The sequence below is a fragment of the Coregonus clupeaformis genome, chromosome 10 (assembly GCF_020615455.1).
Source record: "Coregonus clupeaformis isolate EN_2021a chromosome 10, ASM2061545v1, whole genome shotgun sequence".
NCBI lineage: Eukaryota > Metazoa > Chordata > Actinopteri > Salmoniformes > Salmonidae > Coregonus > Coregonus clupeaformis.
Genome location: NC_059201.1, coordinates 17,330,193 through 17,354,695, shown reverse-complemented (window position 1 = coordinate 17,354,695; position 24,503 = coordinate 17,330,193). Strand labels below are relative to the sequence as shown.

At 44.0% G+C, this 24,503-nt stretch overlaps 1 protein-coding gene across 1 annotated transcript in view; it reads right to left on the bottom strand.

The window, feature by feature from the left end:
- LOC121575232 (6-phosphofructo-2-kinase/fructose-2,6-bisphosphatase 4) overlaps positions 1 to 22,262 on the bottom strand; it is a 71,828-nt gene extending 49,566 nt beyond the window's left edge. Inside the window, exon 1 of the mRNA XM_041888198.1 lies at positions 22,136 to 22,262. Coding sequence (XP_041744132.1) covers positions 22,136 to 22,169 — 34 coding nt within the window. The 5' untranslated portion in view covers positions 22,170 to 22,262. The remainder of the gene's footprint in view (positions 1 to 22,135) is intronic.
- Positions 22,263 to 24,503: the final 2,241 nt, after the last annotated feature.

The following is a 24,503-nucleotide window of genomic DNA, read 5'->3' as shown; positions in this document are numbered from 1 at the left end:
GACGGGCCTGGACACGCGCTGCAGGATTTTAATCCATGACGGCGTAGTGTGTTACTAATGGTTTTCTTTGAGACTGTGGTCCCAGCTCTCTTCAGGTCATTGACCAGGTCCTGCCGTGTAGTTCTGGGCTGATCCCTCACCTTCCTCATGACCATTGATGCCCCACGAGGTGAGATCTTGCATGGAGCCCCAGACCGAGGGTGATTGACCGTCATCTTGAACTTCTTCCATTTTCTAATAATTGCGCCAACCGTTGTTGCCTTCTCACCAAGCTGCTTGCCTATTGTCCTGTAACCCATCCCAGCCTTGTGCAGGTCTACAATTTTATCCCTGATGTCCTTACACAGCTTTACAATGTGATTTTCTGGATTTTTGTTTTAGATTCCGTCTCTCACAGTTGAAGTGTACCTATGATAAAAATTACAGACCTCTACATGTTTTGTAAGTAGGAAAACCTGCAAAATCAGCAGTGTATCAAATACTTGTTCTCCCCACTGTATATATATGGGGGATTGGAAATTATGCAGACAATTACATTGATGGAAGCTACAATCTATCTGCAATATTAAAGCTGATCTACCCCCCCAAAAAATAAAAATGTTTTAACAAATTAAAAATTACCGCATGGTGATGTCACCATGCAAGGCCAAAACTCCCTCCCACCAAAACAGGCTGAAATTTCAGGCAGTCTTTTCAAACAGCTCTTACACTAAAAGGGCATTATCATCATTTTCACAATTTAACAGTATTATTCCAAACTCATAGTGTGGAAATATATATAAACACAGGAAAATCACATTTGACTGCACTGGGCCTTAAAATAGATTTCAAATCTTTTAAATTAATGGTTAATCCCAGAGATTTCTGTACCTATTCAACGTTTGGAACCACAATAACCATCATGCTGTTGAAATTTGTATGCTAAAAGTGCCTTGTCAGTTTCGGAACCATAACCGCAGGAAGAGGGGCGCAGCCCGTTGGAATTGTCTTTCTGGGCCGGACATCAGTTAAAACTGCAATACCGAAGCTGTCCTCTGGGCACAGTCAAAAGCGTGCTACAACCAGAGTTGCCAAACCAGACAGATCAAGGGTAGTTCTGGAATAACCACATACCAGGATGTGATTATCTCATTTTTGCAACAAAGTAAAAAAAATAATCTGTGATTGTTATGATGAGTTTCTCGGGTGTTCAAAGAATCAAGGATGCAAGGATATACTGAGACACTTTGTAGAAAGTTAATACAATTATTTAATGATTGGTACCGGGTTCGTGACAGCAATGACCAGAGCTTTGCCCTTGATGCTACGAACTAACTTTAACAAAGAAGACACTCTACCTTATATAGCCTTTATTACCCTTCTGCTGGCATACATCTGGCAAGTCTCCATGGGCACTCCCTGTCTTTGATGTTCATCACTTTTTACCCCAAGTCAGTATCCTGCCCATCACTCATGCTATTCTAAACATCACTAATCTACCTTGACATAAGGAATGTAGACTTTATGGCCCCAAACCACTCATCTCTTAACTCTTTCCCTGTCCTCACAATCCTCTGACATGACATCATTACAGTGATGATCAAGGAAACTATTCATCATCCACAGTGGCCTGCATCAACACAGACCGTCATGGAAAGTTACTGGTTACAATCCAAGTTTTTAGAGATGATCCAGCCACCCCACAGACAGAACAGACACCGCCTTTAAAGCCAAGCCCTTCCTTGTACTTGTGAAATATCAATGACTTATTACTCTGTCACAACAACAACCACCACCCATCTCATCAACTCTCCTCCAGCTACAATTGGATCAGGGGATGGGCTGACAGTGCAACGACAATTTGTGGAGGGAGATACTAGCATGAATCAGGCTTCAATTCACTGCAATGGTTGGTTCTACTCTCCACTTCGACACAGGTCTGCAGTAGGACTATGAGGTTTTCATGGGCCCTAACAATAAAACGCAGCTCTGCATTGCAATCCTTAACACATACCAAACACACACCTATACAAACAATGGCATCAGCCTCTCTCTGACCTAACTAATATTGATTCATGCTGGTGCACACCCTGTAATCAGTTAAGTAGTCCAAATAATTAGTTCATGCTCAAACTATTATTAGACTAGTATCAATGATAGAAAATAAAATAGGCCTATTTCATCAACGACAAAGGCTTATAGCATAATATGTTGCATGTTTGTAATAAAATACATTCAATGCAAGCTCCCCCCCCCTTCCATTCGTCCTGTGTTCATATTGTAGTGTAGGCTATGCCTTTTAGGAAGCCAAGGCATTCTCATCTGGATCGACCTACACAGACATAAACACACAAACATGGATTCATGAAAATGAACGGTGTGTGCACACACAATAACATGCACACACATACAAAACATAGGGGAGAGTGGGGTTAGTTGAGTCACCCCTTGTTTCTAGGAAACAATGCACAACATTTATATTTAGGAAGAGGTAATCATTTCATGGAGTTTTTGAAGGAAGAAACCACATGGAAAAAGTGGTAAGATTTTCACAAAGTCTAATACATTTGTGTTATAGGTTTCATGATGCTTGTATCTAAACCAAAGTAGATTGTTTTACACATCAGTTGGGGTCTCTATAAGCTACAATGAGGTCCCAAACCTAGCATGAAAGTACACCCATATAGATCTGTGGGACAATAATATTATAGTTTTATTTATAGTCAAAATGTTTGCCTTGGGGTAAGTTGAGCCAATGGCCACCATACCCCATACAAATTGTTTACATTTGGTCCGTTTTATTTACATTTACATTTTAGTCATTTAGCAGACGCTCTTATCCAGAGCGACTTACAGGAGCAATTAGGGTTAAGTGCCTTGCTCAAGGGCACATTTACGTCATTTAGCAGACACTCTTATCCAGAGCGACTCACCAATTGGTGCGTTCACCCCTATAGCCAGTGGGATAACCACTTTACAATTTTTGGGGGTAGAAGGATTACTTTATCCTATCCCAGGTATTCCTTAAAGAGGTGGGGTTTCAAATGCCTCCGGAAGGTGGTGAGTGACTCCGCTGTCCTGGCGTCGTGAGGGAGCTTGTTCCACCATTGGGGTGCCAGAGCAGCGAACAGTTTTGACTGGGCTGAGCGGGAACTATGCTTCCGCAGAGGAAGGAGCCAGCAGGCCAGAGGTGGATGAACGCAATGCCCTCGTTTGGGTGTAGGGACTGATCAGAGCCCGAAGGTACAGAGGTGCCGTTCCCCTCACTGCTCCATAGGCAAGCACCATGGTCTTGTAGCGGATGCGAGCTTCAACTGGAAGCCAGTGGAGTGTGCGGAGGAGGGGGTGACGTGAGAGAACTTGGGAAGGTTGAACACCAGACGGGCTGCGGCATTCTGGATGAGTTGTAGGGGTTTAATGGCACAGGCAGGGAGGCCAGCCAACAGCGAGTTGCAGTAGTCCAGACGGGAGATGACAAGTGCCTGGATTAGGACCTGTGCCGCTTCCTGTGTAAGGCAGGGTCGTACTCTCCGAATGTTGTAGAGCATGAACCTGCAGGAGCGGGTCACCGCCTTGATGTTGGCGGAGAACGACAGGGTGTTGTCCAGGGTCACGCCTAGGCTCTTCGCACTCTGGGAGGAGGACACAGCGGAGTTGTCAACCGTGATGGCGAGATCATGGAACGGGCATGATCACTCGCCATTTTTGCAATGTATCATGCATATGAACTCAAGATAGTGCAGCCAAGAAAGTGAGAGAACGGAAGAAGTCCATTCGAGCAGCAGCAAGGGTTGAAAAAAATATACGGAATGACTGTGAAGAGGTACATTGACAAAAAAAAATAATGAACACATACCTGTGCAAAAGAGAGGCTATGATAGAGTAGCAGAGGCACACAAGGTCTTATCTGATGACAAATTCTGAGCTTGCTAAACATATCAAGAATCTCGCAGACCAGTTTCATGGGTTTAGTAGTCTCAAATGCAGAGAACTTACCTACGAATTGGCACATCGAAACAACATCACTGTCCCAGACAACTGGTCAAGAAATGGAAGGGTAAGTGATAGTGATATCTCTGCATTTAGATATATTCAGACTGATACAGTGGATGTGCAATTTTACAGTATATCAACTGTTTACTCAATGTATGTTTGTATATCCACTGCTCATCATCTTACAGCTCTATGCTCACTCTACCTAGTTGTATGTATGTACACTCCCGAGTGGCGCAGTGGTCTAAGAGATCCTGGTTCGAATCCAGGCTCTGTCGTAGCCGGCCACGACCGAGAGAACCATGGGGCGGCGCACAGCGTCGTCCAGGGTAGGGGAGGGAATGGCCGGCAGGGATGTAGCTCAGTTGGTAGAGCATGGCGTTTGCAACGCCAGGGTTGTGGGTTCGATTCCCACAGGGGGTCAGTATGAAAAATAAAAAAATTTATGCACTCACTAACTGTAAGTCGCTCTGGATAAGAGCGTCTGCTAAATGACTAAAATGTAAATGTAAAAACGTTGTTTAAACTCCGCTGTCTGTCTCTAAATGTTGTTTGTTATTAGCAGCACCATAATCACCAAGTAAAATTCTGGTATGTGCAAATGTTCTTGGCGAATAAAGGTGATTTTGATATTGAACAGAGAGATCTATATCTGAATGTAGGCATACATTTAAAAATATACCACACCTCCATTCCATGAATTAAACTTTGACCTACCAGCACCATCAAGCACTGTCACAGGACACCATCACCCACTTATGTTTTCTAAACTGTTATGTTTACATGAATTCTGATTATTTCCAGGGATACACAACATCCTGAAATATATGTAGTCTTTCTCTTGACTGTAAAAAATGGCTCAACTTATCCCACTCTCCCCCTAGACGGATGAACATGCACACAGACACACAGTAGCACACACAGATAAATCCCTCCCTGGAGCCTTTAATGGGATTCTGAGAGGGTGGGGTGAACTTTCACACAGATAGAGGCGCAGAGCAGAGAGAGAGGCAGCATAGAGGGAGGCAGATGGAGAGGCAGCGTAGAGGGAGGCAGATGGAGAGAGAGAGCAGAAAGAGGCAGATAGAAAGAGGCATAGCAGAGAGGGTGAGAAAAAAAGGTATTTATGAGGATTTATTAGGCAGAGAATGAGGATAAGGATGGAGGGAGAAATGGGGGTTGTTGGCAGCACTCCAGCGTAGAGATTTGATTTCATTTATTTCATTCTCGCAGTCAACAAGACTGAATATGCAGAATGCACAGTTACATTTTTTAAAACTAGATACTACATTCAATTAAAAAGGTCCTAGCTTACAAGAACAGTTTAAAAAGTCACATTTGGTTATTAAAAGGTCTGATGGCAGTGGCTATGGTAGAATTTGTCAGCGTATTTGTCCCTGCATTGACGCTGGACAGTTGTTTCTGGTTTCGGAGGACTCCCTTCTCTGTGGTAGAATATCGTGTAGAGGGTGGTCAGGTTGGTGCATTTCAGTGACCAATCTTACTGCTGCTTGCTCTAGATAAATACCCTGTGGCATACCGTCACAGTGGAACACACACTGGCCTGATCCTACCAGTCCAGTCCTGTCCTGTCCCTACGACAGATCACCCCCTTCTGTCTATACCTGACATAGAAACAGGTGGACCCCTAATCTTCTAACACACACAGACATAACCTAAACAACAATGGGATGAGGGGGTAAACAGTCTCTCTGTCACTCTAACATCAGAAGCTAGGCTATTTAGTGTCTGAGATATTATTCAGATGGTTCTTTGGCTCTACATCTGAGACATTGTGTTGGCCCACAATGTCTAAAACAACGTAAATGTAGAAAACATTGTCTAATTGACTGATGGGGAAATAGCAAATGTTTACAACTAGACTTGCTCCCTCTGTCTGGTCTGGTTGCTGCTTTCGTTCACTAGTCTGTACTTCTCTGTAGGTTTTGTGATCTCAAACACCACTGTGAAGGGCACTTCACACATCATATGAATCATATAAGAATAAAACTAGACTGTGGATCGACATTGAGTCATAAGTAGAGTCAGGAGATTTTTCTGCCCATATGACCTGGGCCCTAGAGTTCTCCCCGGGGGCGCTTTTAGCAGGACGCAATGTTTTGGAAAGTTCCGATAGAAATACGCTATGTAGCCTAATGTAAAACAAACATGACTTTTCGACAAATAGACCATTTATTTATTTTTATTTCACCTTTATTTAACCAGGTAAGCCAGTTGAGAACAAGTTCTCATTTACAACTGCGACCTGGCCAAGATAAAGCAAAGCAGTGCGATAAAAACAACACAGAGTTACATATGGGATAAACAAAACGTACAGTCAAAAACACAATAGAAAATATATATACAGTGTGTGCAAATGTAGTATGTTATGGAGGTAAGGCAATAAATAGGCCATAGTGCAAAATAATTACAATTTAGTATTAACACTGGAGTGATAGATGTGCAGAAGATGATGTGCAAATAGAGATACTGGGGTGCAAATGAGCAAAATAAATAACAATGTAAATAACAATATGGGGATGAGGTAGTTGGGTGGGCTAATTACAGATGGGCTGTGTACAGGTGCAGTGATCAGTAAGCTGCTCTGACAACTGATGCTTAAAGATAGTGAGGGAGATAAGTGTCTCCAGCTTCAGAGATTTTTGCAGTTCGTTCCAGTCATTTGCAGCAGAGAACTGGAAGGAATGGCGGCCAAAGGAGGTGTTGGCTTTGGGGATGACCAGTGAGATATACCTGCTGGAACGCATACTACGGGTGGGTGTTGATATGGTGACCAATGAGCTAAGATAAGGCGGGGATTTGCCTAGAAGAGATTTATAGATGACCTGGAGCCAGTGGGTTTGGCGACGAATATGTAGTGAGGGCCAGCCAACAAGAGCGTACAGGTCACAATGGTGGGTAGTATATGGGGCTTTGGTGACAAAACGGATGGCACTGTGATAGACTACATCCAATTTGCTGAGTAGAGTGTTGGAAGCTATTTTGTAAATGACATCGCCGAAGTCAAGGATCGGTAGGATAGTCAGTTTTACGAGGGCATGTTTAGCAGCATGAGTGAAGGAGGCTTTGTTGCAAAATAGGAAGCCGATTCTAGATTTAACTTTGGATTGGAGATGCTCAATGTGAGTCTGGAAGGAGAGTTTACGGTCTAACCAGACACCTAGGTATTTGTAGTTGTCCACATATTCTAAGTCAGACCCGCCGAGAGTCGTGATTCTAGTCGGGCGGGCGGGTGCAAGCAGCGTTCGATTGAAGAGCACGCATTTAGTTTTACTAGCGTTTAAGAGCAGTTGGAGGCCACGGAAGGAGTGTTGTATGGCATTGAAGCTCGTTTGGAGGTTTGTTAACACAGTGTCCAATGAAGGGCCAGATGTATACAAAATAGTGTAGTCTGCGTAGAGGTGGATCTGAGAGTCACCAGCAGCAAGAGTGACATCATTGATATACACAGAGAATAGAGTCGGCCCGAGAATTGAACCCTGTGGCACCCCCATAGAGACTGCCAGAGGTCCAGAGAACAGGCCCTCCGATTTGACACATTGAACTCTATCTGAGAAGTAGTTGGTGAACCAGGCGAGGAGGCAGTCATTTGAGAAACCAAGGCTATTTAGTCTGCCAATAAGAATGCGGTGATTGACAGAGTCAAAAGCCTTAGCCAGGTCGATAAAGACGGCTGCACAGTACTGTCTTTTATCGATCGCGGTTATTATATCATTTAGGACCTTGAGCGTGGCTGAGGTGCACCCATGACCAGCTCGGAAACCAGATTGCATAGCGGAGAAGGTACGGTGGGATTCTAAATGGTCGGTGATCTGTTTGTTAACTTGGCTTTCAAATACTTTCGAAAGGCAGGGCAGGATGGATATAGGTCTGTAACAGTTTGGATCTAGAGTGTCACCCCCTTTGAAGAGGGGGATGACCGCGGCAGCTTTCCAATCTCTGGGGATCTCAGACGATACAAAAGAGAGGTTGAACAGGCTAGTAATAGGGGCGGCTAACTTTAGAAAGAAAGGGTCCAGATTGTCTAGCCCAGCTGATTTGTAGGGGTCCAGATTTTGCAGCTCTTTCAGGACATCAGCTATCTGAATTTGGGTGAAGGAGAAGCGGGGGGGGGGGGCATGGGCAAGTTGCAGCGGAGGGTGCAGAGCTGGTGGCCGGGGTAGGGGTAGTCAGGTGGAAAGCATGGCCAGCCGTAGCAAAATTCTCGATTATCGTAAATTTATCGGTGGTGACAGTGTTTCCTAGCCTCAGTGCAGTGGGCAGCTGGGAGGAGGTGCTCTTATTCTCCATGGACTTTACAGTGTCCCAAAACTTTTTGGAGTTAGTGCTACAGGATGCACATTTCTGTTTGAAAAGCTAGCCTTTGCTTTCCTAACTGATTGTGTATATTGGTTCCTGACTTCCCTGAAAAGTTGCATATCGCGGGGGCTGTTCGATGCTAATGCAGTACGCCACAGGATGTTTTTGTGCTGGTCAAGGGCAGTCAAGTCTGGGGTGAACCAGGGGCTATATCTGTTCTTAGTTCTGCATTTTTTTGAATGGGGCATGCTTATTTAAGATGGAGAGGAAAGCACTTTTGAAGAACATCCAGGCATCCTCTACTGAGGGAATGAGGTCAATATCCATCCAGGATACCCGGGCCAGGTCAATTAGAAAGGGCTGCTCGCTGAAGTGTTTTAGGGAGCGTTTGACAGTGATGAGGGGTGATCGTTTGACCGCGGACCATGGAATCATGTCGGCTCTATTCATGACATTTCTGTCTGCAACGTTCCACAAAGTTTAGCAACTGAACGTGGCTCATTTCAGGTCAAGTGATCAGGTCAAATAAAATGAAATTGTCACATGCTTCGTAAACAACAGGTGTAGACTAACAGTGACATGCTTACTTACGGGCCCTTCACAACAATGCAGAGAGAAAAATAGAAAAATAATAGAAAGATAATGACACAGGGAATAAATACACAATGAGTAATAACTTGGCTATATACACGGGGTGACAGTACCGAGTCGATGTGCAGCGGTACGAAGTAATTGTGGTAGATATGTACATATGGGTAAGGTTAAAGTCAGTTGGCAACAGGATAGATAATAAGCAGTAGCAGCAGCGTATGTGATGAGTAAAAATAGTTACTGCAAATATGGGGGGGGGGGGGTTAGTCCGGGTAGCTACATAGCAGTCTTTTGGCTTGGGGGTAGAAGCTGTTCAGATCTGTTCAGGCGGTGATGCAGCCAGTCAAGATGCTCTCAATGGTGCAGCTGTAGAACTTACTGAGGATCTGAGAGCCTATGCCAAATCTTTTCAGCCTCCTGAGGGGGAAGAGGCGTTGTCATGCCTTCTTCACCACTGTGTTGGTGTGTGTGCACCATGTTAATTCCTTAATGATGTGGACACCGAGGAACTTGAAGCTCTCGCCCTGCTCCACTAAAGCCCTGTCGATGTGGATGGGGGCATGCTTGGCCGTCCATTTACTGTAGTCCACGATCAGTTCCTTTGTCTTGCTGATGTTGATGTTGATGTAAAGGTTGTTGTCCTGGCACCACACTGCCAGGTCACTGACCTCCTCCCTATAGGCCGTCTCATCGTTGTTGTTGATCAGGCCTACCACAGTCTTGTCTCGTCAGCAAACTTAATGATGGTGTTGAATGTCCTATCTCTGGATGGATTCCAATTGGAATTACACATCACTTTGCAAGTGATGCCCTGCAGGCCTGATGTTGCCTGTAAACCAGGATGTTCCTAGCACCACTGTGTTAATGTAAATGGCCATCAAAGTAAGGCCTCAACGACATATGAATTGTCATAAACAGTTTAATTTTAATGATAACATTCGCCTACAGTAGGAAGTCCACAGGACGGAAACTGAACGAATTTAAGAATCATGTCACTGTCACTAACACATACAGTAATGGGTGGTAACTCTACAATTCACTCGAAAAGGCAAGGGACACTGGGAAATTATATTGGGGGCGTGGCTTGGTGGGGCATGGCTTTCAATTCGTTATTTTTGGCTACTCGTGAGTGGAAGTGTTGTACCAGTTAAAGTGGTCTATGGTTATGTTAAATTACAATTTGACCATGTCTGATTCTAGTGCTGAAGTATGTACATGCTTACATAACAGCATGTGACAATAAGGATTTGTAAATACTATTGTAATGTCCTTAACCTAACACTGAGTGATCTTCTCAAGAGATAGAGACCTCGTGGTGTAAATGGTTAAAAATACTATGAGGTGTTATTGCATAACACGATTGGTGTAAACTATATACACTTCCTAGAGTTAAAAATACTATATAAGGTGTTATGGCATAACACCATTGATGTAAACGATATACACTTCCTAGTAGTGATGTTACGTTTGATACTGGAGCTCCGAGGCATGCGTCGAAAACGCAAAGAGGCTAACGTCGAAGCAGTGTGCCGATGTGTGTCACTTTATCAGAGGTACGTCATCAATGACGTCCAAAGCTTCATTTGATCACGTGCTTTTTCAAACCGCGTGTTACAAAACGCGAGATCCCACTGATTTCGCGGTAGTTCCAGTGATTTCTTCGATTCCAAGCTGCTTTCAAACCGACCTCTACCGGACCCTGGACTTACAAATATAGTTAGGATTTTGTATAAAAGTTTCACCTGACTGGTAGCTTAGCAGGTAGAGTAGGGAACTATGGAACATTCAGGGACGTGAGGGTATGAGGGCGAATACCATTGAAGGCACTATTTTGAAAACTGTTTTATGTGAAGCCACACTTTCTGCACTGTTGTTCAAATAATTAGTTTTATTTAGTATAGTATTATTTTTTTTTAATTTCACCTTTATTTAACCAGGTAAGCCAGTTGAGAACAAGTTCTCATTTACAACTGCGACCTGGCCAAGATAAAGCAAAGCAGTGCGATAAAAACAACAACACAGAGTTACATATGGGGTAAAAAAACAAAGTCAAAAAATACAACAGAAAATATATATACAGTGTGTGCAAATGTAGCAAGTTATGGAGGTAAGGCAATAAATAGGCTATAGTGCAAAATAATTACAATTTGTATTAACACTGGAATGGTAGATGTGCAAGAGATTATGTGCAAATAGAGATACTGGGGTGCAAAAGAGCAAAATAAATAACAATATAGGGATGAGGTAGTTGGGTGGGCTAATTTCAGATGGGCTGTGTACAGGTGCAGTGATTGGTAAGGTGCTCTGACAACTGATGCTTAAAGTTAGTGAGGGAGATAAGAGTCTCCAGCTTCAGAGATTTTTTCAATTCGTTCCAGTCATTGGCAGCAGAGAACTGGAAGGAATGGCGGCCAAAGGAGGTGTTGGCTTTGGGGATGACCAGTGAGATATACCTGCTGGAGCGCAGACTAAGGGTGGGTGCTGCTATGGTGACCAATGAGCTAAGATAAGGCGGGGATTTGCCTAGCAGTGATTTATAGATGGCCTGGAGCCAGTGGGTTTGACGACGAACATGTAGTGAGGACCAGCCAACAAGAGCGTACAGGTCACAGTGGTGGGTAGTGTATGGGGCTTTGGAGACAAAACGGATGGCACTGTGATAGACTACATCCAATTTGCTGAGTAGAGTGTTGGAGGCTATTTTGTAAATGACATCGCCGAAGTCAAGGATCGGTAGGATAGTCAGTTTTACGAGGGCATGTTTGGCAGCATGAGTGAAGGAGGCTTTGTTGCGAAATAGGAAGCCGATTCTAGATTTAACTTTGGATTGGAGATTCTTAATGTGAGTCTGGAAGGAGAGTTTACAGTCTAACCAGACACCTAGGTATTTGTAGTTGTCCACATACTCTAGGTCAGACCCGTCAAGAGTAGTGATTCTAGTCGGGTGGGCGGGTGCCAGCAGCGTTCGATTGAAGAGCATGCATTTAGTTTTACTAGTGTTTAAGAGCAGTTGGTGGCTACTGAAGGAGTGTTGTATGGCATTGAAGCTCGTTTGGAGGTTTGTTAACACAGTGTCCAATGAAGGGCCAGATGTATACAAAATGGTGTCGTCTGCGTAGAGGTGGATCTGAGAGTCACCAGCAGCAAGAGCGACATCATTGATATACATGGAGAAAAGAGTCGGCCCAGGAATTGAACCCTGTGGCACCCCCATAGAGACTGCCATAGGTCCAGACAACAGGCCCTCCTATTTGACACATTGAACTCTATCTGAGAAGTAGTTGGTGAACCAGGCGAGGCAGTCATTTGAGAAACCAAGGCTATTTAGTCTGCCAATAAGAATGCGGTGGTTGACAGAGTCGAAAGCCTTGGCCAGGTCGATGAAGACGGCTGCACAGTACTGTCTATTATCGATCGCGGTTATAATATCGTTTAGGACCTTGAGCGTGGCTGAAGTGCACCCATGACCAGCTCGGAAACCGGATTGCATAGCGGAGAAGGTACGGTGGGATTCGAAATGGTCGGTGATCTGTTTGTTAACTTGGCTTTCAAATACTTTCGAAAGGCAGGGCAGGATGGATATAGGTCTGTAACAGTTTGGATCTAGTGTGTCACCCCCTTTGAAGAGGGGGATGACCGCGGCAGCTTTCCAATCTCTGGGGATCTCAGACGTTACGAAAGAGAGGTTGAACAGGCTAGTAATAGGGGTTGCGACAATTTCGGGGGCTAGTTTTAGAAAGAAAGGGTCCAGATTGTCTAGCCCAGCTGATTTGTAGGAGTCCAGATTTTGCAGCTCTTTCAGAACATCAGCTGTCTGAATTTGTGTGAAGGAGAAGCGGGGGGGCATGGGCAAGTTTCAGCGGAGGGTGCAGAGTTGGTGGCCGGGGTAGTGGTAGCCAGGTGGAAAGCATGGCCAGCCATAGCAAAATGCTTGTTGAAATTCTTGATTATTGTAGATTTATCGGTGGTGATAGTGTTTCCTAGCCTCAGTGCAGTGGGCAGCTGGGAGGAAGTGCTCTTATTCTCCATGGACTTTACAGTGTCCCAAAACTTTTTGGAGTTAGTGCTACAGGATGCAAATTTCTGTTTGAAAATGTTAGCCTTTGCTTTCCTGACTGCTTGTGTATATTGGTTCCTAACTTCCCTGAAAAGTTGCATATCGCGGGGGCTATTTGATGCTAATGCAGTACACCACAGGATGTTTTTGTGCTGGTCAAGGGCAGTCAAGTCTGAGGAGAACCAGGGGCTATATCTGTTCTTAGTTCTGTATTTTTTGAATGGGGCGTGTTTATTTAAGATTGAGAGGAAATTACTTTTAAAGAACAACCAGGCATCCTCTACTGACGGAATGAGTTCTATATCCATCCAGGATACCTGGGCCAGGTCAATTAGGGAAGGCCTGCTCGCTAAAGTGTTTTAGGGAGCGTTTGACAGTGATGAGGGGTGGTCGCTTTGACCGCGGACCCGTTACGGACGCAGGCAATAAGGCAGTGATCGCTGAGATCCTGGTTGAAGACAGCGGAGGTGTATTTAGAGGGTAAGTTAGTCAGGATGATATCTATGAGGGTACCCATGTTTACGGATTTAGGGTTGTACCTGGTAGGTTCGTTGATAATTTGTGTGAGATTGAGGGCATCTAGTTTGGATTGTAGGATGGCCGGGGTGTTAAGCATATCCCAATTTAGGTCACCAAGCAGTACGAACTCTGAGGATAGATGGGGGCAATCAATTCACATATGGTGTCCAGGGCACAGCTGGGGGCTGAGGGGGTCTGTAGCAAGCGGCAACAGTGAGAGACTTATTTCTGGAAAGGTGGATTTTTAGAAGTAGAAGCTCAAACTGTTTGGGCACAGACCTGGATAGGATGATAGAGCTCTGCAGGCTCTCTCTACAGTAGATTGCAACTCCACCCCCTTTGGCAGTTCTATCTAGACAGAAAATGTTATAGTTGGGGATGGAAATTTCAGAATTTTTGGTGGCCTTCCTAAGCCAGGATTCAGACACTGGTTGGCGGAGTGTGCTAACGCAGTGAATAACTCAAACTTAGGAAGTAGACTTCTGATATTAACATACAAGAAAACAAGGCTTTTGTGATTACAGAAGTCAACAAATGATAGCGCCTGGGGAGTAGGAGTGATACTGAGGGCTGCAGGGCCTGGGTTAGCCTCTACATCACCAGAGGAACAGAGGAGGACTAGAATAAGGATACGGCTAAAGGCTTTAAGAACTGGTCTTCTAGTGCGTTGGGTACATAGAATAAAGGGGGTAGATTTCCGGGCGTTGTAGAAAAGATTCAGGGCATTATGTACAGACAAGGAAATGGAAGGATATGAGTAAAGTGGAGGTAAACCTAAGCGTTGGGTAACAATGAAAGAGATAGCATCACTGGAGGCACCGATTGAGTCGGTCTCCGCGTGTATGGGGGGGTGGGACAAAGGAGCTATCTAAGGCAGGTTTAGCTGGGCTGGGGGATCTACAGTGAAATAGTACAATTAGAAATAACCGAAACAGCAATAAACAAACCATATTGACATGGGAGAGAGGCATAAATCAATCACAGGTGTAATTTGAGAGAGCTAAGACAACAGCTGGTAATGACGACACAGTTTGGGCTGAGGCTAAACATAAACAGGATGCGGTACCGTAAAAAGGAACAGTCCAGCAGGCATCAGCTGTATAGCTGAGTTATCATAAGGTCCGGTGAACAGCAATAGGATAGTTCGGAGGTAGTTCGGGGGCTGCTAAAGCACTAGCGAGCAAGAGGCCACGGCTAGCGTGTGCTAGCGGGCCGGGGCTAGCAGATGGAATCTTCGTGGTCGACGTCGTAACGGGAAGCCTGTTGTAACCACATCAGACGATTTCGTCGGCAGACCAGTCGTGTAGGATCGGCGGGGCTCCGTGTCAACACTAGGTGGTCCCGTCCGGTTGACAGAGAGGTAGATTGCCGGGAGATGGGCCTAGCTCAGGATGATTAGCCAAACCACAACGTCCATTTTGTTGCAGCTAGCTGGTAGCGATGAATAATAGTATAAGCTTCTGTCTTAAGCATCCTAAATAATGAAAAAAAAATGTAATAGTAAACTTGAAGGCTAAATAGGGAAGCATGATGCGAACCTGGTATTCCAACTGACAAAGCCAACAACTTACCACAGCGCCACAGAGTTGATGAAAACAGTGGAGAGAAAACGTATATCTGATAAATCACACACTGCTATTTATTGCTAACCAGCAGATGTCACTAATGTGCACAGTGAACAGATAATGAAGCTCAGATCGATTAACCTTTTGTCGGCACAATTTGGTGAAAGCGCCGAAGCCTTCAGAAAACCTGCACAGAAGCAAGAGATTGAACTTCACTCAATTGTCTAGAGTTTTCCCCTCTTAGTTAACCCTATCAACGTGTCCCTTTACTGTGGGAATTGTGATAGACTCAACACAATATTAGCCACTTTCAATGCAACATACGAACTACGCAAGAGATTTTGTTGTAGGCCGAATGCATTGGGGTAGGATTCTATTGCAATGACATGCAGGACTCTGCCATACTCTACACAGACCGGTGTGGCATAACCAAGATGCGCTTGTTTTGAGATCAAAGCGAGAGCTGCATGTAGCCACGTGTGCCCATTTGTTCATACACTTTGCTAGTTAGTGAGTTATTAGCCCAGTTATACAGTACCAGTCCAACGTTTGAACACACCTATTCATTCAAGGGTTTTTCTTTATTTTTACTATTTTCTACATTGTAGAATAATAGTGAAGACATCAAAACTATGAAATAACACATATGGAAACATGTAGTAACCAAAAAAGTGTTAAACAAATCAAAATAGATTTTATATTTGAGATTCTTCAAAGTAGCCACCCTTTGCCTTGATGACAGCTTTGCACACTCTTGGTATTCTCTCAACCAGCTTCACCTGGAATGCTTTTCCAACAGTCTTGAAGGAGTTCCCACATATGCTGAGCACTTGTTGGCTGCTTTTCCTTCACTCTGCGGTCCAACTCTTCCCAAATCATCTCAATTGGTTAGAGGTCGGGTGATTTTGGAGGCCACGCCATCACTCTCCTTCTTGGTAAAATAGACCTTACACAGCCTGGAGGTGGGTTGGGTGATTGTCCTGTTGAAAAATAAATGATAGTCCCACTAAGCCCAAACCAGATGGGATGGCGTATGGCTGCAGAATGCTGTGGTAGCCATGCTGGTTAAGTGTGCCTTGAATTCTAAATAAATCACAGACAGCATCACCAGTAAAGCACCCCCACACCATCACACCTCCTCCTCCATGCTTCACGGTGGGAACTACACATGCAGAGATCATCCGTTCACCTACACTGCGTCTTACAAAGACACAGCGGTTGGAACCAAACATCTCAAATTTGGACTCCAGACCAAAGGACAGATTTCCACATTGCTCGTGTTTCTTGGCCCAAGCAAGTCTCTTCTTCTTATTGGTGTCCTTTAGTAGTGGTTTATTTGCAGCAATTTGACCATGATTCACACAGTCTCCTCTGAGATGTGTCTGTTACTTGAACTCTGTGAAGCCTTTATTTGGGCTGCAATTTCTGAGGCTGGTAACTCTAATTAACTTATTCTCTGCAGCAGAGGTAACTCTGGGTCTGGTCCTCATGAGAGCCAGTTTCATCTAGCGCTTGACTGACTGACCTTCATGTCTTAAAGCTTATTTGAGCTGTTCATGTCATAATATGGACTTGGTCTTTTACCAAATAGGGCTATCTTCTGTATATATAAAAAATTAAGAAAAACCCTTGAATGAGTAGGTGTCTAAACTTTTGACTGGTGCTGTAGATCATGTACACAGAACACATACCTTTCTAGACATCTTTGAAAAGATAGTCATGTAAAATGCTTTTTTTTTGTCTTAAAGGGGCAGTGTTGCATTTTGAGACAGGCTTGAATAAGCTAAGTAGCCAATAGGCAGAGGGTAGCATAATTTGTCTAATTCTCTGTAATAATGGTATGGGAATAATAATGCATTTTGTAAAGTGCATCAAACACAACAACATTTTAATTCACCTCCTTGTCTGAAGGACAAGTGGATAAACCGGTTAATGTCAAGCCCTGCATGTTTTTTTTTCAAAAGTCATGGAGTTTAGGCCTACATTGAACACCACACATTGGCTGCTATTGTAGGCTGAATGATAGAACATCTATTTCCATGTTAAAATGTTATGGGATGCATTTTATCCATTGTTTTTGATGGTAGGCCCCTCTGGTAGGCCTACATTATGATCAAATAGCCACAGTAGCCTACTTGACCACTGTCTGAAACTGTCCTGGCGTCGTGAGGGAGCTTGTTGCACACCAATGGTGGAACAAGCTCCCTCAAGACGCCAGGACAGCGGAGTCACTCACCACCTTCCGGAGACACTTGAAACCCCACCTCTTTAAGGAATACCTGGGATAGGATAAAGTAATCCTTCTACCCCCCCCCTTACCCCACCCCCCAAAAATAAAAATAAACATATTGCAAAGTGGTTATCCCACTGGCTATAAGGTGAATGCACCAATTTGTAAGTCTCTCTGGATAAGAGCTTCTGCTAAATGACGTGAATGTAAATGTAAGTTAACAAACAGATCACTGACCATTTAGAATCCCACCGTACCTTCTCCGCTATGCAATCTGGTTTCCGAGCTGGTCATGGGTGCACCTCAGCCACGCTCAAGGTCCTAAACGATATTATAACCGCGATCGATAAAAGACAGTACTGCGCAGCCGTCTTCATCGACTGTCAACCACCGCATTCTTATTGGCAGACTAAATAGCCTTGGTTTCTCTAATGACTGCCTCGCCTGGTTCACCAACTACTTCTCAGATAGAGTTCAATGTGTCAAATCGGAGGGCCTGTTGTCTGGACCTCTGGCCGTCTCTATGGGGGTGCCACAGGATTCAATTCTCGGGCCGACTCTATTCTCTGTGTATATCAATGATGTCGCTCTTGCTGCTGGTGAAGCCCGGATCCACCTCTATGCAGACGACACCATTTTGTATACATCTGGCCCTTCACTGGACACTGTGTTAACAAACCTCCAAACGAGCTTCAACGCCATACAACACTCCTTCCGTAGCCTCCAACTGCTCTTAAAACACTAGTAAAACTAAATGCATGCTCTTCAACCGAACGCTGCTTGCACCCGCCCACCCGACTAGAATCACTACTCTCGGCGGGTCTGACTTAGAGTATGTGGACAACTACAAATACCTAGGTGTCTGGTTAGACTGTAAACTCTCCTTCCAGAGTCACATTAAGCATCTCCAATCCAAAGTTAGATCTAGAATCGGCTTCCTATTTCGCAACAAAGCTCCTTCACTCATGCTGCCAAACATGCCCTCGTAAAACTGACTATCCTACCGATCCTTGACTTCGGCAATATCATTTACAAAATAGCCTCCAACACTATTCAGCAAATTGGATGTAGTCTATCACAGTGCCATCCGTTTTGTCACCAAAGCCCCATATACTACCCACCATTGTGACCTGTACGCTCTTGTTGGCTGGCCCTCACTACATATTCGTCGCCAAACCCACTGGCTCCAGGTCATCTATAAATCACTGCTAGGCAAATCCCCGTCTTACCTTAGCTCACTGGTCACCATAGCAACACCCACCCGTAGTCTGCGCTCCAGCAGGTATATCTCACTGGTTATCCCCAAAGCCAACACCTCCTTTGGCCGCCATTCCTTCCAGTTCTCTGCTGCCAATGACTGGAACGAACTGCAAAAATCTCTGAAGCTGGAGACACTTATCTCCCTCACTAACTTTAAGCGTAAGTTGTCAGAGCAGCTTACCGATCACTGCACCTGTACACAGCCATTCTGAAATTAGCCCACCCAACTACCTCATCCCCATATTGTTATTTATTTTGCTAATTTGCACCCCAGTATCTCTATTTGCACATCATCTTTTGCACATCTATCATTCCAGCGTTAATACGAAATTGTAACTATTTTGCACTATGGCCTATTTATTGCCTTACCTCCATAACTTACTACATTCGCACAGACTATATATATTTTCTGTTTGTATTTTTGACTTTATGTTTTGTTTACCCCATATGTAACTCTGTGTTGTTGTTTTTATCGCACTGATTTGCTTTATCTTGGCCAGGTCCCAGTTGTAAATGAGAACTTGTTCTCAACTGGCTTACCTGGTTAAATAAAAGGTGAAATAAAAAATACAATAAAAAGCCGATGGGAGAATGGGCCGTGGGGGAAAGATCCCGAGTTTCCTCGTTGCCCCCCAGCAAAATGTGCCTACATTTCATTGTTTGTGTATTTCACACTATGTTGAGATAGAAATCGGAGTATAATGCCTGTATGGATGTCAACCCCAATACATGTTCATGTCATTGTTACCAATAAACTGCATTACAGTTAAAAATGACTGACTACCACCACCGATTTCTGTATGCTAGCTATGCTAACCAGCTTATACGAACAGGAGTTAGCATTTAGCAGTCACTTCTTCTAAACCTGAAAAGGGACAACTTCTACATGTTATGCAGCGAAAACAGCCAAATATATCAAAATCGGACTTAAATAACTACATTGGTGGCCTGTTACAATACATAAATCATGACGGATTTGACAAATATCCACTTTGTTAGAACAGATTTATTGAATGTGCGCCAATCTGGTTAATGGAAGGTCTGCGTTCCATTGACACCTTTACTGCATCTATGCCAGAACAGGGGTCTTGCATAATAGTGCAGTGTCATAATGACTGAGTCATGGGATAACACACAGCATCAGCTGTTTAAATATGGAGATAGAAATGTTATACTGTGTAGTCAGATAATAGCAGAAGAAAGTATACCTATTCAACTGCCAACATTGTAATGCTTTTTACCATTGATAGACACTCAGTGAAAAAGCAGTTTGTTCCCTCACAATCCAGCCTACGTACAGCATGTGGCCAGTCTGAAATTGAAATGTAGGCTATATTCATGGTCATGCTGCACCCTTGATATGGGACAAGGCATTGATTGTTCATTGAGAAAGCAGCCATTCCTTGTGGAAGCGAAATCTGACAGTCCCACATATGGAAGAAACAGACATTCTAGGGCTCTTCTAACAGTGTCAGTAAATTAAACTGAGTCTGTAGCTGTATAAGTATTAACAAAGACAGAGCTGTTTTCTCTCATGCCACAGACAGACTACAGTTCACCAATGCTTTCAGAATCCCACAGAACAGAAGATAGGCTCATTTAGTCCATTATTGGGCTACACATAGCCTAACGTTACTCCTTATAGTCCTAGGACCTTACATGTTCTGTTTAGAGGCCAATTTGCACTGGCACCCAAAACAGCCAAATACTCCATCTAAACGTGAATCGATTCTCAATTGCATTAAAGTTCTAGAAACATAAAGCCCTCTACTTTTATATCACATCAAAATAATTTCACAAATGCAAAATACACACTTACTGTACAGTTTTAACCCGTTTTAACACAGTTGCAGCTGACAGTATTTTTCAATGACAACACGTTTGTGGCCTCCGTCTTCCAATTGCACACAGATGTTCGGCGAAGCAGATAGGTAATTAGCACAGGTAGCTACGCCTCTGTTTTACGTAAACAAGTGCTGTAACATGGAAATATGGCCGTGTTGGAACCCTAGCCCTAAAAAGATGTGTAGTAATTTAACCTTTTGTTTTTTTAAATTATTTTTTGTTTATGTTTCCAAAACCGTACCGCAAGCGATGCGTTTTAACGTTCAGAACGAGCGTCGGGGCTCTTAACAAAACTCCCCCTGCCAGAAGATACTATCATCAACATTTACATTTACATTTTAGTCATTTAGCAGACGCTCTTATCCAGAGCGACTTACAGTTAGTGAATACCATTTTTTTTTTATACTGGCCCCCCGTGGGAATCGAACCCATAACCCTGGCGTTGCAAACGCCATGCTCTATCAACTGAGCTACATCCCTGCCGGCCATTCCCTCCCCTACCCTGGACGACGCTGGGCCAATTGTGCGCCGCCCATGAGTCTCCCGGTCGCGGCCGGCTGCTACAGAGCCTGGATTTCGAACCAGGATCTCTAGTGGCACAGTTAGCACTGCGATGCGGTGCCTTAGACCACTGCGCCACTCAGGAGACCTAGGAGATCAAGGCACTAAAGGTAGTTAGCGTCTATGAATGTTTTAGGCTATGTGCAGCACTCAAATGAACTGTTCAAGGCTTAGCAAACTAAACTCCACTCCATGGTGAAGGATGTCTCTGATTACACCACCAACGGAGTGGCGCAGAGACCAGGCTTTGTGTAATCTAGCTCCAACTACAACAATTCGCCCAAGGTCAATACTTTAAAAAATGTAATACAATGAAACGCCAACCTTGTGGCTATGTTTGTCCTTTGTCGTTGTGTGGCTTTCTTTTCTGAAATCCATACTTTTTCAGTAAACGTTAATCAAATACAACCACTGACTGTTTCCTTGTTGAGATTTAATTGGCACATGCACATTTGCGCTGAGTTGCCATCTTAGAGTAACAGCAGTGAGCAAACAGTCAGTGGTTGTACTTGATTAACGTTCATTGAAAAAGTATGGATTTCAGCAAACAATGAAAAGCATTCAACTACTAAGAACAAACATAGGTACAAGGTACCTTTTTTTTTTTTTTGCCCTTGGGCGAATCGATGTAGTAGGAGCTAGTTTTCACAAAGCATGGTCTCTGCTCCACTGTTGGTCATCAGAAACTTCCTTCACCATGGAGTGGCGTTTAGTCCGCTATTCAGTGCTCTGCGTGATAGGCTATTTGTGGATAAAATATGCGCAATGTATTTCATTTCCCAAAATGTTTTTCTCACATACCATTATCATTGCACAATATTTAAACAAACGCATATTTATTAAATAGACTAGCTAACGTTAGCAAGATACATTTTGAGTATCAGCTGTTATCGCCACGATTCCACTGATAAAAACGCAACATGTACTAACGTTAACTAACCAACCAACAATGGTCACTGACAGTTGACGTTTCACTTGCTAGCCAGATTGAGGGGCACTATGAACATTGGTTTTTGAGAATGCTGATGTTTGTCTGTTGCTTTATTATTATTTGAAGAGGCGATATGGCTCTGTTGTTGGAGACCTAGCCTACATGACAACCTTGTTTACTTCCTTCCTTCCAACGCACTAGGCTGTATGTGCTCGTTGAAACTCGCTCATCGCATCCATCATGAAATTATAAGTGCTACGACTCCATCGGTATTGAAACCCTACCTGCTCTGTCTCGTGGTCGGCAGGAACCCCTCATTGTCCAGGTTTGAAGAAGAGTTGCTCGTTGCCAGCGTAGTTTCGTTCAATGTGCGTCTCTCCTCGGTGCTTGATGGCACTGAATGGAGTGACGTTTGGAGAGGCTTGCAAGTCCTGTCCAACAGGATGGAGAGGATTTCAGAACGCACAGATGCTCTACAACAGGCACAGGGTTATGTGAGCACTAGCTAAATTGAGTTTTTCACTAGCAGTAATGACTCATCTTTTAAAATACAAATGTCCCTTTTTGTTTAATTATGGTTTGGTTCAGATTAATCAAAAGATGACAGCCTATGTGGCAATGAGATCAGGGGTCACCACAAGTGTTGTGTTGAGTTGTGATGAGGTCAACAAGAATGAGAACGTTCATAAACTCATATAACATCTCTCTCTCTTTCTCACACACATACACACAATTCATGGGACATTTTAGTCATAGTTCAATGGAAAGGATTTCACAGATTTTATTTTAGAAAGGGCTTGATTGTGCATTGCAATCTTCAATACAATACTACTATTTCCACAATACATCTTAGAATGAATCATGATGCATACTTTTTTCAAAAGCAGAATTCATTCAAAAGCAGAGAATGCTCGGAATTCAAACAACATGCTTGTGAAAGCAGGATATTTCTCCTATCAGCTGGTATCTCTACAGCTGCACCCCGCTGTAAGAAGTGACCTCTGACTATGGTGTCGTCTGCAGAGGAAAGGACAGACATTATGATGAGCTACAGAACATGCCTGACCTGACAAATCCTCAGTGAGCTGACGTCACAACAGTGGCGATTTTAGCATGTAAATCTTGGTGGGGCAAACTCCCTCAAATTTTTTGGGGACGCATGCCAGCAAAGTCACAACACAAAACTAAACAGTACATTAATTGCACTATAACGGTGACCACAAACTGTTAGGGACTACATTAAGCTGTCCCAACACCTTACCACTGCTACACCTGGCTATCAGCAGAGCCTTGTCTGGCAGCAAAACAGTTCATTTACAGCCTTTTTTGTGATATCCAATTGGTAGTTACAGTCTTGTCCCATCACTGCAACTCCCGTACGGACCCAGGAGAGGCAAAGGTCGAGAGCCATGCGTCCTCTGAAGCACAACCCTGCTGACACGGTCGCACAGTGTTTCCTCCGACACATTGGTGTGGCTGGCTTCCGGGTTAAGCGAGCTTGCTTAACCCGGAAGCCAGCCACACCAATGTGTCAGAGGAAACACTGTACAACTGGCGACCGTGTCAGCGTTCATGCGCCTGGCCCGCCACAGGAGTCACTAGAGTGCGATGGGACAAGGACATCCCGGCCAGCCAAACCCTCCCCTAACCCAGACGACGCTGGGCCAATTGTGCGCCACCTCAAGGGTCTCCCGGGATCGAACCCGGGTCTGTAGTGACGCCTCAAGCACTGCGTTGCAGTGCCTTAGACCGCTGCGCCATTCGAAAGGCGAACAAATGTGGTTTCTACTGACAATTGAGATGTACAAACTATGGCATAAGTGGACGACAAGCGGATAAGAGGCAATCCTAGGACGGACGTAGTCAATAAAACTATTTGTTCAGCACTTTTGAAATGTACAGCGACAAAATTCAGAACATGGGCCGTTCTTACACTATTCTCCCTGTACACCAAGTCAGAACCATAGGATAAATAAACGGGGCATATAAGCAGACAATGAAAGCGCTTACAATATTCGATGATTACATTTCTCTAAAACAGTCTATAGGCTACATGTGCACCACCAAGTCAGAACAGTAGGCAAAATTAAGAGGGGAAAAGGTACCAAATTATTAGGGTGAGGCACATGGGCTACTAACAGCATACTATACAACATACACTTAGTATTATTTTCTTAGCTACAGTATACATATCTCCCTGGCATATTGCATCATTTATACAGCAGCATACAATACATTTTTGGACTCGCCTTGTGCTGTGCTCACTTGAAAAGGAAGGTGGCGTGGCGGTCCTTCGGCGGCAAATTTTGTCATCAAACGTTGTTATCAAAGTCTGTCATTCTCTGGATTTATGGTGCGTTCAAGACAACTGGGAACTCTGAAAAAAACAAGGTTGAATCATGACGTCAGTGATCTTCACGTCTGAGCTCTAGAAAGAAAGAGGCTTGAGTTCCCGACTTGCAATTCCGAGTTGGATGACCGTTCAAAACCTATTTTCGCAGTCGGAGCTCGTTTTTTTCCAGACTCACTGAAGTCTGAGATTTCCCAGTTCCGAGTTGTTTTGAGCGCTGCAGAAGTCATGCTGCATTGACAGAATGGCCAATGTTGAATGTTTATCCTTTTAAGCTTGGAAAAGAGACCCTTAAACCCAGA